General features: G+C 39.8%; 1 protein-coding gene across 2 annotated transcripts in view; it reads left to right on the top strand.

Moving 5' to 3' along the window:
* Window positions 1-928: 928 nt before the first annotated feature.
* Window positions 929-15580, top strand: part of ST3GAL5 (ST3 beta-galactoside alpha-2,3-sialyltransferase 5) — a 16960-nt gene continuing 2308 nt past the window's right edge. Inside the window, exons 1-7 of one of the 2 annotated variants that reach the window (XM_008645110.2) lie at window positions 929-1062; window positions 6039-6160; window positions 7900-8014; window positions 10163-10506; window positions 11893-12079; window positions 13972-14130; window positions 15299-15580. The exon at window positions 15299-15580 is cut by the window's right edge and continues 2308 nt beyond it. In XM_008645110.2, coding sequence (XP_008643332.1) covers window positions 6117-6160; window positions 7900-8014; window positions 10163-10506; window positions 11893-12079; window positions 13972-14130; window positions 15299-15562 — 1113 coding nt within the window. In that variant the 5' untranslated portion in view covers window positions 929-1062; window positions 6039-6116 and the 3' untranslated portion in view covers window positions 15563-15580. Of the gene's footprint in view, window positions 1063-4187; window positions 4264-6038; window positions 6161-7899; window positions 8015-10162; window positions 10507-11892; window positions 12080-13971; window positions 14131-15298 lie in introns of those variants that run through there. The other variant, XM_008645111.2, reaches the window with a different exon arrangement.

The raw sequence follows: 15580 nt of genomic DNA, 5'->3' as shown, positions 1-15580 counted from the left end.
GGTTGTTAGCTTTCCTGATCTGTTAAACCTATGTTTAAAATTCAGCTGAAAAATTTGGATTCATTTCTGCAGAAGTCTTTGGAAAGTTATCTTCATTAAGTTCATCAAGGTCCTGCACCTGTGTCAGGCAATCTCTGCACAACTCCAAGGCTGAGTAGAGAATGGATTGAGATTAGCCCCAAGGAGAGGGACTTGGGCGTGCTGGCGGATGAGAGGCTGGACATGACTTGGTCTTTTGAAAAGGGCACAGACTGACAGGACAAGTGGGAATGGGTTCAAACTGGCAGAGGGCAGGGTTGGATTGGATATTAGGAAGAAATTCTTTACTGTGAGGGTGGTGAGGCCCTGGCACAGGTTGCCCAGAGAAGCTGTGGCTGCCCCATCCGTGGAACTTCTTAATGCCAGGCTGGGATGGGGCTTGGAGCAACCTGGGATAGTTAGTGGAAGGTGTCCTTGCCCATGGCAGGAGGTTGGAACTGGATGATCCTGTGATTCTCTGAAAGTGAGGCAGTCCTTCACTACACTGCAGTTTCTGGAGTGCCTCTTGCTAGAGGATGTTCATCCCTTTTCTGGATTGATTGTTTTTTAATAACAAATTCTTCATGTCACAAGAGAATATGTTTCCAAATTGTTTTTGTATTAAGAAATACTCCGTGTTTTGGATGGATAAAAATACCTTGGATTGCAGTTGTAAGGCAGCAGTTTGACTGTACAACACCTGTAACTGTGGAGTCCTTTGTGTATAATGGGGTGCACAACTAACTCTCCTTAGCGTCAGCATTTTTATTCTTTGCATTACCATTTCCCCCCCTAATTGTTATTGGGATGAGGCTTGATTCACTGTTGGCTTAAAAAGATTTGTTTATCATGTTTTATGTAAACAGATAGAAGTTATTTACAAAATTTTATTTTTTATGGTTTATTGTTTCCAATGAAGAGATGATGCCATTTGAAAGCATGGGAAGGATTGAAGGTATCATGCTTTGAATAAGGAGACTTGGAAGGAAGAGTCCCCAAGTAGGGACACCCTGGGGGACTTGTGGGCCACAAGTAGGTAAAATGGTAAGATACAGTGTTTACTCATGGGTTATTTTGTTTTTTCCAATATTAGAATTGATGATTAGCAGTTGTATTCATTGACAAAATCCTATTACTTTTAAATTCCCTGAATCAAGACTGGTTTGTCCATTAAAGAGAATTGAACAGATTGTGGGATGGATATAGGAAGGAATTGGGAGAGTTTTATACTTATTTTTGAATCATTTTTGTAATGATTGTCTTAAAGTAGAACAGAAGAGGAAGAAGTTTAAATTTTTCATATTCTTAGGTGTCATCTGAGAGGCTCTGCTTAGTGACTGACTTTGAAGCATAAACCAGAAAAACTACCACCATTCCCTTTTTTAATTTCTCAGCCCTTATGTTTTGATCCCTGAGGATTTCAGTACTGCAGAAGCAAACAAAATCAATCCTAACTGTAAATTTCACCAATCTAATTTTTGTGTTTTGACATAAATTAATAACATTCTCTTAAAATATTGTATCAATTTTGAAAACCTTAATGAAAATTAATATCTTATCTATTTGGTCAAGAATGAGGATAGATTGAAATGTGTAACCTTTTCAGGGGCCCAACTCTTGCAAGTAATCACAGACGTAAAGGTTGTAGTTGTCCGTTTTTTGTCATCTGTTTTCTCCAAATGTGTCCAAAACCAATGTGTAGTCGGTTTAAGTTTTCTTAATTATTCTCTTCTAACTTTTAGCATAAAGTTTTGCAGTATATCTGTGGGATTTTTTTTTTTTTTGGTTTAAAAGCCACAGAACAGGAAATCCATGCAGAATGCATTACTGAATAATGACCACATCTCAATAAAGAGTGCCTTGCTCAAGTTCCTTGTGTGAAAACACCTTCTCTGCTTTTCAACTTTGCCTTTCTTTTTTGAAACAAATGTTACTCAAAACCAAGTAGCTTTCATATTACCCTTTACTGATTTTGGAAGTATGTTCAAGTAACTTACGTGCATCTGATTTCTGGGAAGAGGCATGAAGTGAGCAGGTGGGTTTGGGGTATTTTTGCATTAGTTTTAGCTTCTGCTTCAATGCCTTCTGGAGCCCCACTGTTCGTGATTAGTAATTCCTTTACATGAATGTGACTTTCAGGTTCCATTTGCTGTAGGCTTTGCCCTGAAAGCTTCTTGGTCTTGTTACATGAACTTCAAAGGCTGAACTGTGCAGCAAGGCCTTGGTATTGACTGCCTTGTAAAGCTGGGTGTTTCCACTGCTTCTGGTGGTACTGTGAGAGGGGAAAGTTTAAGTGAAAGTGTGGGGTTGTGGTTCTGGGGGCTTGATGGGAGCCTGGTGAGGGATGCAGGTGTGTGCATTGTTCTGCACTCATGTGCAGGCTGCCTCCTCCTGTTCCCGTGCCTGCTGAGAGACCTTGGCTTTGTCTTTGGGTGAATCCAGGTGCTGTATGTAACCAAATGCGTTTTCCAGGGTGTGGCAGTGGTTATGTACAACTTGATACATGCTGCTTTTTAGCTTTTAGCATTCCCACATGAAAAGACTTCCTGAAGGCTTAAATGAATTGCTTCTGAAATACTCCAAGTGTGGAAATGTTGTCTACTTAAGAATAACAATGAGACAAAAGTAAATCATGGTGAAAAGAATAACACCACAAAAAGCTTTGGAGTATATTATATTAATGGACAATTTAGCCTTAGAAGCAGCTTTGCACAGATCACTTAAGTTCAGTAGATGAAACAAATTTAAATCCTCCAAGTGCTCACTAATTACACCACAATGAGTAGCTATAGAAACGTCACTGCAAAATGTGGCTGCAATACCACAGTGCTACTGAGCTGTTTTGTATGCAAGTCGAGACGTTTGCATTTATGGCTCTCAAAATAACTGTAGCAGGGCCCCTTCCTGCAAGAATGTAATGGTGTTTGTATGCAATATCTCTTTGGTCCTCTTGGGATCTTGGTTCTCTCTGCAAACTTGGAGATTTCTTTTTTTTTTTTTTTTTTTTTTTTTTTTAGATTCAGGAAGACTGTGAGAAGGGTGCACTCTAAAGTGCTTTTTACTGCCATCTTGCTCTTTTGAGCACTCTTACACCATTGTAGCCACTGGAAGGCCTTATTGACTGGAATAAGAATGCAGGATCCAACCTGAGTTAAAAAATGCTGTGCAGGACAGATGCGTTTTGATGCATTTATGTATCAGTCTGTATATATATATAAACTTATTTGAGGAAGGAATCATCTGTCGTGTTCATAAATGACAAAGGTCAAACTGAAGTAAACTGTTGCAAAGGAAATGAAAATTATGTGAGTTACTTGTTTATGTAACAAAAAAAAGCATTGTGAGTACTTGGAGTTGGACTTGGAAAGGATGTGCTGAGGTGCTTAATTAAATTCTGTTTCCTTGTTTCTTTTTACACATCCAGGATGAGTGAAGCAGGGAACAACTGGAATTTTTTTTGCTCAGAGGCTGGGAAGACTGGCTGATAGTACTTGCTTACTGCAGTCTTGCATTCCTGTTTAATTCCCTTCTGTTTTCATCACTCTCCACCTCTTCAGTGCCTTCTCTGTCTTTCAGATCTCTTGCAGCCAGGTACCAAGTCTAATTCATTATTTTGTGCAGAATCCATTCTGACCTAGGTTCCTATGGTCTTTGACCAAGTTACTTCTTTATGTTTACCTGAGAATTATTACCTGCGTTGTTCTCTAGTGAAAATAGGTGAAGCTTGTTTCCTGCTTTTTCATTTTTAAAAAAGAAAAGTCCCATTTTATACTTCTCCCCATATGTGTTTGTGGAGATCTGTGGGACTGACAGATGTAATTACTGCCTTGTTTTGTGCTGTAGCAGTGTTCAGTGGGCATGTCCCTGCCGTGAGCCATCGGTGTCAGTGAGTGATCTCTTCCCTTTCCGAAACAGTGCTGAGTGCCACTTGTTTGTACTGGTGTGAGGCAGTCTCCTCTGAGGTGATCTGATGGAATGTCCTCTCTGTTCTTTGTGCAGCTGTCCTGGAGCTTCCACGTGGTCTGCAGGCCATGTTCACTCTCTGCAGCATCCTCTGATCCCTGCTGCTGTTGTGTGCTGGTGTGATCTTGCTCTGTGAACTGCGATTGCTCCCTGTGCATCCTGACAGTGTGATCTCTGTGGATCCCTGTCATCTCCAAGATGTGTTAGTGGGAAGGTGCTGGATGAGAGCTGCTGAGTTGATTTGTCTTTGTAGTGTGGCAGGAAGGAAGTGTATCGTAAAAGGTGATTGTACCAGTTGTGCTGGGATGGCACTGAACATCTCAAGGCAGAGCAGTTTAACTTGGTGATCCATAACTGACCCTGGGATATGGTCCTTGTAACAAATTTTTTGACATCTTCACCCATGTGAACTTGAATGATTTGCTGCAAATTTTAGCTGAGAGCAAACTGATGTGGATGATGGGGGTGGTGATGTCAACACCCAGATTTGCACTCCAGTGCTGCTTTTATTCAGTGGTATAGATGCAGCCCATAAAGACGAGGTGTTGCTCTGAGAAAATGAGGAGCTTTTAAGGCTTGATAGGTTCCCTGTGACCTGCTGTCCTGTGTCCTTGTGTCCTGACAGGTTGTGTTGTAGACAAGAGCTGGATTTGATTTCCAGCTTAACTGCTAGAATTCCGGGGGACCGGGGGATGTCACTTACCCCTTAAATTTCAGTTTACCCTGTTCCAAGACTACCATGATGGTACTGACTTCAGATTTTAGTGTTTTCAGAGCTGCTAAAAGGGGCTGCTATAAAGGCCTGCAAACAGGTGTGACAGCTCAGAGAGTCTGTGCAATTAGTAAATACAGCCAGGTGGGGAATTTGATGTTCTTAGTGATGTCACAATAACCAAGTTATCTGTGTTTGAGGTAACTGGTGAAGTTTCCTGTGGGCAAAAGCCATTCAGCTTTTTCTGCCTTGCTCTGTTTTGTGGGTTGTGATCATCTGCATGTGACCCTGAAAGGATGACTTGACTGTTGTCTGCTCTTCAGAGGACTTCAGATGCTGTTGTTGGTCTTCATCTCTCCTTGTCCCACCCTCACAGTGTTTTTTGGCATTTGACCTTGTATTGTGATTATCAAATTTGTTACTGAGAAATGATGATTGTGCAAAGAGACTGAGTCATCTTCCGAATTAGATACCCTTGAAATTTCAGTGGACTGGGTTTGAGATCAAGAGGGGGTACTTCTGTCTCCTCAGCTCCTTCATCCTGGTGTTCAAGAACTTCAGTTGTTTGTCAAATCAAACAGTGTTTTCAAGTGGCAATACAGGCTGGTTCAAATGGGACATATCACCATATACAATAACAAGGGGTGGAAAAGAGAATGAGAAAGATCATCCATAGATAAAAGTCTTCCCTTAGCCTTGCTCTTTTTTAGAAGTTCTTGTGACAGAACTCTTGGTAGGAGAACAGAAGAGGCGAACGCCTTTGCAGTGGAGAGCAGAGAGGGTCAGGCGCTGAGATCAAAGGAAGGAGTAGGGCTGAAATCCTCCACTGTGGAGGAGCAAGCTGCACCTTTCCATGGTTGGCTGATCAAAGGGAGTGCTGCTTTGTGTGGGTAGGACAGGAAAAACCCTTGCCTGTGTTCCTTCTCCTTGGGAAAACCAGCAGACTCATATGGGTAGGCTCTTCATGGGGATTCCATCTTCCATCTTTGGTTACTGGCAGCAGCCTGTGAAATGATGTGCCAGCCTGCATTTTTCTTCCCAAAACCAGTATTGGAGTGTGCTGATACAATAATTGCAGTCTTGCTGCTCCCACAATTTCTACTTCTGGCTTATGAAGAATGCAAAGACCAATACCTGGCAACATTTTTAGAATCGTTTTTTGGTGATGCAGCTAAAATGAGTGAGTTCTTGATCACAAGGGGGTCAGGAGCAATTCAGTATTCCTGCCACCATAACTGAGAATCACAGTCTTCTCTGGGAAATAAAGTTGTCACTCCATGTACGTCCTGTGAACTTTTCTTCAATTCAGCAAAAGTTATGATAACTTTTTCTTTGTTTTTTACAGTAGTGCTGAGTGACAGTAACTCTGTGAAGCTAAAGAGTGATCGTTCACCTCCTGTGCAATGGTGTAAGGTGGCTGCACATGAAGATGAGAAGACCAAGCTGGTTTTTAAAAGGTACTCGCAAGTAAGTGTCATTGTCACAGCTACACAGAGGACAGTTGTTCTCCCCCCAGTCTGGGCAGTTACAAAAAGGATGCAGAAATCAAGGCATGGGATTACCATGGGCTTTGAACAGGGAGTTAGGCACACAGCTTTCTGTAGGACACTGAAAACACTTTCTGGAGCCCAGGTTAACTTGTTGTAGTACCTGTTTTCCCAAGCCAAAGTGAGATCCTAGTACTTCACTCACAAGTATTTCCAATCATTTTTTGTATGCAGATAAATAACAATGCTGAGACTTTTGTACAGCCTGATAACTGAGGGAATGAAAGGCCAGTGGATGTTGAGTGAGTATCCTGGGGAGGTGTTTTTATAGTTATTTTGCTATGAAGACTTCTGGAATGCTACATCAAAAACCTTACTCCGTTGTTTATAGCTTGACATCAAATTAGAATTAAAGGCTGTGTACACATGTAGATCCAGGACCATATTTTATACCTAGAAAGCTCACTACTGTGATGCCACATGAATTTTTAGGTCTTAAAGCTTAAAAAAACCCAAAGACAAACTGTTATACCCACAGGTGGATATAACCTGAATGTAGCAGCCCCAGCTGAACCTGGGGATACTTGATAAACTTCTGGAGGAAAACCAGCTTCATTTGTCAGCTGTGAATCCCCTGCTTTCTGCCTGTTGGCTGATCTCCAGGGATTGCAGCCTAACATGCTAATGAAGCTCTTAGATCACCTATCAGTGGAAAAGGTAATTTAATTACGTGAGATGTGAGAACAGTGCTGCTTTTCCAGTGGTCACCTTGTTTGCAGCCTGTACTGCACACTGAGTGCCAGGATTGCATCTCTTAGTTCATATAGTACAAACTTTAAAAAAAAAACATTGGAAATCTGTATTAACTTCATCTGAAAGGGTTTCAAGAAGCATTGGGCACTTAATAACTTCTATATTATTTCAAGACATTTAAACAAATGTCCAGTTCTTAGGAAACAATAGGAAATGAAAATCAGTAATAAAGCTTAAACTACATACTTGAGCAACAACCACAACTTTAACCAAATAATGATGTAAGTATTCTGCAGATGGGCTTAAACATGAAATGAGCTAAGTGACTGTTTGGACATCAACAGTGGTATTCCTTAGGAATGAGAAATTAGTAGATCAAAAATATAAATAGTCTATGTTCTTCAATTTTAAAGTTGGTTGGACTTTTTCTTCTGCTTGTTTTGGGGGTGTAAGTATCTAAGGCTTCTTAATATAAACCTGAGCATCTAAGTTCTGCATTCTGGCCTGCCAATGAGTTGGAAGTTTTGTTTCACTGGTGGCCATTGGCCCAAAATCATGCAATTTGAAGTTCCAGCATTTTTTTTAGCTTGCATGGAAGTATGTATTCCAAGACAGAGTTGACCTTCAAAGAAGAAAAAAAAGTCACTCTTGGTTTCATTATGTGAAGAGAACTGTTTGACTCATCAGAGATGCATTTAAAGTATATAATGCAGGCATTTTCTTTATCCAAGCATCTATATATGTTCATGCTCTCCTGCAGATAACTTTGAAGAGTTATGAGAGACTTGAAGTGAACAAGCCAATAGGGGTTTTTTTGCTTGATTCAAATGCAAGTATTCACGTGAAGTTCAACTGTCTTAAATTTGCTTAAAAATATTGATTTAATAGTTGATTGAACATGGGAAAAAAGATTTTTTTTTTTGTTTGTTTCTCTCTCCTACCCCTCACTGTCCTGTTTGTTTTTAGAATTCTTGCACTGTTTGTGGTTGGAGGGTGCTTCCTTTATATCCTCAAATTACATTTTGGCCCTGAGGAATGTGACAGAACAAAAATGCCGTATGTGGACCTTGATCGTGTAAGGGTTGGTATCTTTTGACTTTCTTTATTTTTCACTTAGCTTAAAAAAAAAGTTATTAATTGACAATACAAGAGTTATAAGGTTCTGTACAAAGAACTAGAATGCTGAAATTATCTGTTGAGCAGAAGTATATTTTGCTTCATTTCATGTCATAGACATTCTGGTTTTTGTTCTTGTAAAGTTACAACAGAAGCACGCAGAGAAACTGGGTTTTTAGGGGTAAAATTAGATAACTGTGACTTTAACATTTGAAATGGATGTGTCATCATATCGTTGTATCAGTGCAGATGACACTGGTGATCAGAGGATTGATGCAAATGAAAAGTAACATATTAAAAAACCTGAAACAACCCAAACCTAACGTGTTAAACCAAAGGGTTTTTTTCTTTTTCACCAAAGCCAGTTTCCCAGTCTGCTTTGCCTTGTAGTCGCACAGATGTTTTTGGAATCACAGGGCAAATGTCCAGGAGGGTGCAGCTATTGTTTAATTTGTTCATTTAAGGTAGCAGTTACTTACTTTAGCTACAGTTTTGCATGTGGCTTTTCAACAGGTGTAACAGGCTAAAGCCTTTGCTACTTATCCTATTTGCACTTTATAACAGGACTTACCTGGCTTAGAGCTGTTACATTTCTGTCTTTGAATGTCTCAATGCTAAAAGGCAACCTACAGCAGAAGCCCTGGCTTAAGACAGTCTCATTTTAGCATTACTGCACGTGCATCCTGCCCCACCTCCCATCATCTTCAGTGCCTGTCTTTCCCCTTCTGACCCTCTTTGCCTCCCCTTTTTTCTCATTTGACTTATTTATTTTTTCAACAACAGATTCTCGATTCTGAAGAACAAACACTTTAAATCAAGCAAACCTAAAGACTTCATGAACTGTGTTTAATGCTGTTTCATTATTTGTTTTGTTTGTGTTAGATGCAGGATGAACAAAGAGCATCTCTCTGGTCTGGTTAGGTAGTAGATAGTTACAAAGTGTTTGAGGCAATTGTCAAGTGATTTGCATTAATTTTTACTGATAGGGCGTGCAAATATCAGCCTTAAAATGAGGCTCTTCCAAAGACGCAGTAACTCTTGCCAACACAGTACAGCGTGAAGTTGCTCAGTCATGCTTTGCCCAGTGTGGTGTTTATGCCCAAACTTGCAGAAACCTTCACAATGGTGGCAGAGGAAGTTGTGTAGATCAATCTCAGTTAAAAAAACCCCCGGAAAACCAGCAGCAAAACTTCCCTTCTTGTGCCCACAGATACACACTACTGTTCCTTAACAGTAGAGGAGAGCTAAATTAGCAGTAGATTTGAATCTTGTGTCTCTGACTGCTATGTTTGCTCATGGGTTATTTTTAAATACCGTGGAGGAAAAACCAGCAGAGTTTTTTGGGAAAGTTATGATGCAAACAAGATTTTATTTTAACTGATAAAAGTAATACCTTTGCTGTTTCTCTTTCTACATCAGATACCAGCTTGCCACTACAAATTTCTAAAAATGTACATTAATAGTGTTTTGGTTTTATTACAAGATGGATCAATGTGTAGTTTTGTCTGTCACTTTAATCTTTTTATGCAGTATGGAATTGTAGTCTCTTATTTTGGTGACTAGTCTTTGACAGAAGACCCCAAACACCCCCACTTGTAATTCCTTTTAAAGTCATGTTTTAGTCTTTAGCACTATAGCAATATTTATGGAAGAAGTGTTGCTTCATTCTGGTAAGAGAGTCCAGCTGCTGTTGCACAGAACTTTTACCCTATGGTTGTGTCTCTGGTAGAATCCTACCACAGGCAGAACTCAGATCATGCAGTTGAGCAGTGGAGTAGAATTCCACTTGCTGCTAAATTGGATGGGTAGAAGTATGTCTAGATTTTTTTTATTTGGTGTTGCAAATGATAGTACTAATGGCTCATTTTCACTTAGCACTTCTTTTAGCCTAATATATTCTTTAGAAAACCTCTTACCTAGATTTAAGGGGTTGAGTGGAGAGGAATTCCTCTGCAGGTTTTCACTTTGCGCTGGTTTGTATCTGCGTTTGAGGAAATGCTTTAAAATGTGTTGTACTTCCACACTGAAGCTTTCTTTGTAACCCCTGTGTTTGCTAAACTGCTGGTGGTCAGCTGGTGGGCTCCTGGCTGAAGCCCCGTGTGTTTTGTTTCAGAGGGCACAGCAATTTGCCAGCGCCGCATTGCAGGAGCAGTGCCGACCTTCTTATGTGAAGAAGGAAATGGGGAAGTTGTTTGCAGAGAAATACAGCGTGGACATATCTCCCTTTGTAAGGAAAAATATAAATGAAGATGAAGCTTTATTTAAATATGAACCTCCGTTTGGATTTCACAAGTTCTTTGATAAACTTAAAGATCTCCTTGAACTCTTACCTGAGCATGATTTACCAGAAGATTTGAAGTCAAAACATTGTAAGCGTTGTGTTGTTGTTGGCAGTGGTGGAATTCTTCATGGATCAGAGCTGGGTCACTTACTGAATCAGTTTGATATTGTTATAAGGTATGTATTTCCCATTTAAGGAGTCCAACTACTTCATCATTATTTTATGAGCCAGAATTGTTTTTTAAGGGGAAAATATCTCCAACATTTATGCAACTTAAAAGACTGCTTGTAAAAGTGCTTTTGAGAAATTTAATTGTGACTTGGTGGAATTTGAAGTCTTAGGAGCAAAATAAATTGCCATGTTTACAAGGAAGGACTCCAGGTACAAAAATCACATGGGCAGAAACTAGATATAAACTAGTGACATCATGGACAAGTAGACAGTACTGGATTTATTCTTTCACATTTTAAAGCTTTCAAATCTTAACTTTCAGGATAAGGACTCACCTCTGCTTTTTTTCCCTGTGGCCAGTTTGGGTGCTTATTTGAAAGATTATTTTATAACAGCTATTTCAAACACAATAAAAATTAATTGATGTTTCAGTACACAGTTTGCTTACACACTTTATAGCACACTTATCTACCCTTATCTTTATGAGGTCAGTGACTGCTTTTTCTGATTCCCCATGATTTCTGACATCTGAATTACATGCTCTGTATTTGTGCCTTCTGAACATTACAGTTTGACCTCTCCTTCTTGTTTTGAATCATGTAAAGTTACAAATAAATTTAATACAAGCATTTTCCCAATTTTTTTTTTTTTGGAAACTAAGGCTTGCTCCTCCTGTAAAGGGAATAATTCATTGAGTTTCTAGCCCTTATTCAAAGGGAAAGAAACCTGTTAGCAAGTGGAGGGGCAGAGAACTTGCATTAGCTGTCCTCTGAAATTAGGGCTGGCAGGATGAAGGTGATTTTTGTCGATATAGAAAAGTTTGCAGGGCTTGAGCTGTTCTGCAGAACTCATGGCATCAAGATGATGACATTCTTGTCAGCAGTGTGCCAGCATCTGAAGTTTTTGGTGAGCTGGAGTGATATAAACCCACAGGATGCATTACATTGCATTGTAGGGATAATTTGAATGATTTTTTGTGTGGAATACTTGAGTGTGTGTGTGTATATATAAATATATATATATGATAAGGATAACACAGGCAACTTTGTGTGTTTTCTTCCCCTCCCACTTTTATGCCTCTCTGAGTTGACACAAGGCAATAGATATGAATTTCTGCAATGCTGTCTTAAGTCACTTTACTCTTCAAGCTTTTCTTTCTGAAGTTCTGCACTTGTGCCATTTAATCAGGAAATAGAATTGGCTTCCTCCCAAAGATAAGGGCTGGAAGAGTGCATGAGATAAGGAACATGGGGGTTGTGAGAAAACACCATAGTCTGTTCTGTTAAAAATCTGGGGGCCAAATAACAAGTTTTTGCTTAGTGTCTGATATTTTAATGAGATTGTAACCTGTTTATTTAGTACCTCTCCACTGTGGGCTTCTTTTCCCCTAGGTTAAATGATGCACCAGTTCAAGGCTACACAGATCACGTTGGTAACAAAACAACAATACGGATGACTTACCCCGAAGGAGCCCCCCTTTCTGAACACGAGTATCCTCCTGCAAGCTTGTTTGTGGCTGTTTTGTTTAAAAGTGTTGATTTCAACTGGCTTCAAGCCATGATAAAAAATGAAACCTTGGTATGTAACATGACATATCTACCTGTATGTTTGTTTGTTTTGTTTTGTTTTGTAATGCTTAAAGAAGCTGATTGATCTGTTGCTTCCTGATTTAGCATGCTGAGGATCTTTTCTATAACCTTGTGGGTTTTTTTTAGCTTCGTCTCCTAGTTACAGTTGGACCAGCATTTGTGTTGAAGCCCCATGCTGACAGTAACACTTCTTTTTTGTGGAGATATTGGTGGTTTGCACCAGACTACGTGACATACTGGGTGTTCACTAAAGTGGAATTCATTTCACATTATGTTTAAGTGACTTTAACAAGTCTGCAGAGCCCAAAATAGAAATGTGATTTCTGAATGCCAGTCTGGTTTTTTAGCAGCTAAAGTCTGTTCTGCTACAATGGGCATACATGCAGTCAACATGTAGCTGAACATTTTTCTGGGGTTCCTAAATCATGAGGTTGCTTATTTTTCACTAAACATTTAAAGAAGTGCTGAGATTCCTAAGGAACTGGGGGAAGGATTTCACGTTTCTAAATTAATTTGAATTGGTGGCTTCCACTTCTTTCAATCTGCAGGCAGATAATTTCACCAAATAAGAATTACTGAGAGAGATTTAGAAGAAGGCTTGTCAAGTTTTTTAAGTTTGATCTATGCTAGTTTAGGTACTCCAAATTCCCTTCTTAATTCTATGGTTTTTACAATATGAGAAGGTCTGTTTAATCTTGAGCATGACTGTCTACTGTTACACTGAAGAGCCAGGAAGATGCTTAAGGGACTGGAGCATCTCTACCATGAGGAAAGACTGATAGAGCTGGGAGTGTTTAGCCTAGAGAAGAGAAGGCTTGTGGGGGATCTTATTAATGTACATAAATACATGAGGGGAGGGTGCAAAGAGGATGGAGCCAGGCTCTTTTTGGTGGTGCCCAGTGATAGGACAAGAGGGAGCTTGTCAAGTTGAATATCCATGGACATCTTTCTCACAATAATCTAGATGTGGTCCTGAGCATCTGGCTCGAGGTGTCTGCTTGAGCCAGGAGAGTTGCACCATGTGATCTCCAGAGGTCCCTTCCATCCTCAACAGCTCTGTGATTCTGTGAACTGCAAACCTACTTCTCTCAAATACTCAGCTGTCAGTTGGCTCAGCTCTCTGTGCAGGCACTGGTACTGAAATAAACTGATCCAGAGCATGGCTGGGAAAATGGGAGCGCTGCAACTTGTATTTGATCAGTTCAAGCTGCTGTTCCTTAAAGCCTGTTTAAAAATATAGGTCTGTTGCAGCTGTATCAGTTTTATCATTTGCATGGAATGTTGCCCATTCCATGGAAAGACTTGTAGAATTAGTGTGATACGGTATTTTTTCTTCCATTAGCAGGCATCTAGCTAAATGCAGTGGCATGAGATCAGAATCTGAGTTTCTGAGCCCTGTGTAAATCCTCTTCTGAAGGGTTACATTCATCACTCAGTGGATGCTGTCAAACAACAGCTCTTCACTTCAAAGCTTGAGCACAATTGTTTTAAATCCAGTGCTTGCTTCAGAATGCCTGGTTAATGTTTGTGGGAAACTGTGGTTCCCTTCCCTGTTTCTTTAAATACTGTTGCCTGCTCAGCTGTGCTGGGATAGCCTGAAGAATCTATGGGTGCTGGTGAATATGTTGACTGATTAACACGAAGTGCAGTCAAATACTTAGAATAAACAACTATTCCCTCTGCTGTCCTCTCTGCAGTTCCAGGTACTTCAAAGGTTTTTCCTCTTTTGGGTGAGTCGTTTGATCTGTAAACTGATATTTCTGAACCACCTTAGCTGTAAACTATTTGCTGAATTTTTCAGGGTCACTGGTGAATTCTGTAACTTGTGTGCTTTGTCTCTCTCAGAGTTTCCCTTTGAACTGTATTTTTTATTTATCTTAGCCTCTGTGGGTGCGACTCTTCTTTTGGAAGGAGGTTGCTGAGAAAATTCCTTTCACATCAAAGCAGTTTCGGATTCTGAATCCAGTCATTATCAAAGAGACAGCTTTAGACATTTTACAGTTCCCTGAGCCTCGATCAAAATTCTGGGGTTGGGATAAGGTAAGAAGTTTCCTTTCACCAAAAGGAGACAGTAAAATACAAGGTAAACAAAATGAGAAACTGAAAAAAGTTTTGCTCTCTTTACTTTCTCTGTGCAGTTTTAGAGCTGGTCTCAGGTAATAGGGAAATTAATGTGCTCTCAAAAGAGTCTTGTGTTTTCTTGTGCAAAATCAAAGTAAGATTTCAGCTCACCTTTTTAGATGAGGTGTTTTCCTGTGTATGCTGACATGAAATGGCATTCAGATGCAGCCAGACATAAACTCATTCCAGTGTTTAAAAACATTATTTGATGTATGTTAAGCCTGTTAAGAGCAGCCCTGTTAAGCCAAACCAGCCATCAGCTGTAGACAGATGTGTCTCCAGCTGCAGGGAAAGCAGAGACAGTCTGGAAACCAGGTTAGTGTAAAGCAGCCTTCCAGCTGTTGGAATTACTGTGTCTGCCACAGTATGCTCAGTAGCAGCTGATGGGCATTTCCTCCCTCCATGTCCTTTGCTCCAGCAGTGGCACGGAGTGATGGATTGCCTGGTTTAATTATACACTGCATTTTTGTTACTTTGTGTGTTTGAGAAGTTGGATGTCACTATTCCTCTTGAACTACAAAAAATACTGACTAGCCCCTATCTTTTTATGTTTTGTGTGAAAGCACTTAAGATTATTGCACAAATATTTGAAGGATCTTCTCACATTTATTTATCATCAAGCTAAGTATCTTCATTGTACTGTACTGTATTTGCCTCCTTCACAGGTTGTTCAGTGAAAAATCGTATTCTGAAGAATACTGTTAGAGAACCTGATGTTGCTCAAGACTGAAATAAGTACATCAAGAAATGTCAAGTTTAACTCTGTCAGGAGTTGTTTGAAGTGAAGGTTCACTTGCAGTTTAATTACACAGTGATAGGGCATCTTGCCTTCACAGAAAAAAAAAAAATAAGTGTTGACAGCCAAAAGCTTCATTAAATGCAAATACTTAAGTTGTACTGGTATTTTGCCTTGGAGTTTTCAGTTTTATTTGATCACTGAATTGATTTTTAGTTGTAGCTTTAATTGATTTCATTTTTTAATGAGGAGAGGGAATAGACAAAGCCATTGAATTGTGTAAAGTGTTTATAAACCTGGTAAAGGACAATATGTTTGAACTGAGCAAATTTCACTTTTCTCCCTTTTTAGAATGTACCTACAATTGGGGTCACAGCAGTTGTTCTGGCCACACATTTATGTGATGAAGTGAGCTTAGCAGGATTTGGATATGACCTGGATCAGCCCAGCACACCTTTGCACTATTACAACAACCTCTGCATGGCTGCCATGAAAGAACAAACTATGCACAATGTGACAAGTGAGACAAAATTCCTGCAAAAACTGATCAAAGCAAAAGTTGTCAAAGACCTCACTGGAGGGATACACTGTGAATTCTGCAGCAAAGAGAGCTAGTGACCAACGTGCAGCATG

The sequence above is a fragment of the Corvus brachyrhynchos genome, unplaced genomic scaffold, assembly GCF_000691975.1.
Source record: "Corvus brachyrhynchos isolate BGI_N302 unplaced genomic scaffold, ASM69197v1 scaffold80, whole genome shotgun sequence".
Taxonomy (NCBI): domain Eukaryota; kingdom Metazoa; phylum Chordata; class Aves; order Passeriformes; family Corvidae; genus Corvus; species Corvus brachyrhynchos.
Note: the sequence above shows the minus strand (reverse complement) of the source record. Positions and strands in the feature narration are given on the sequence as shown.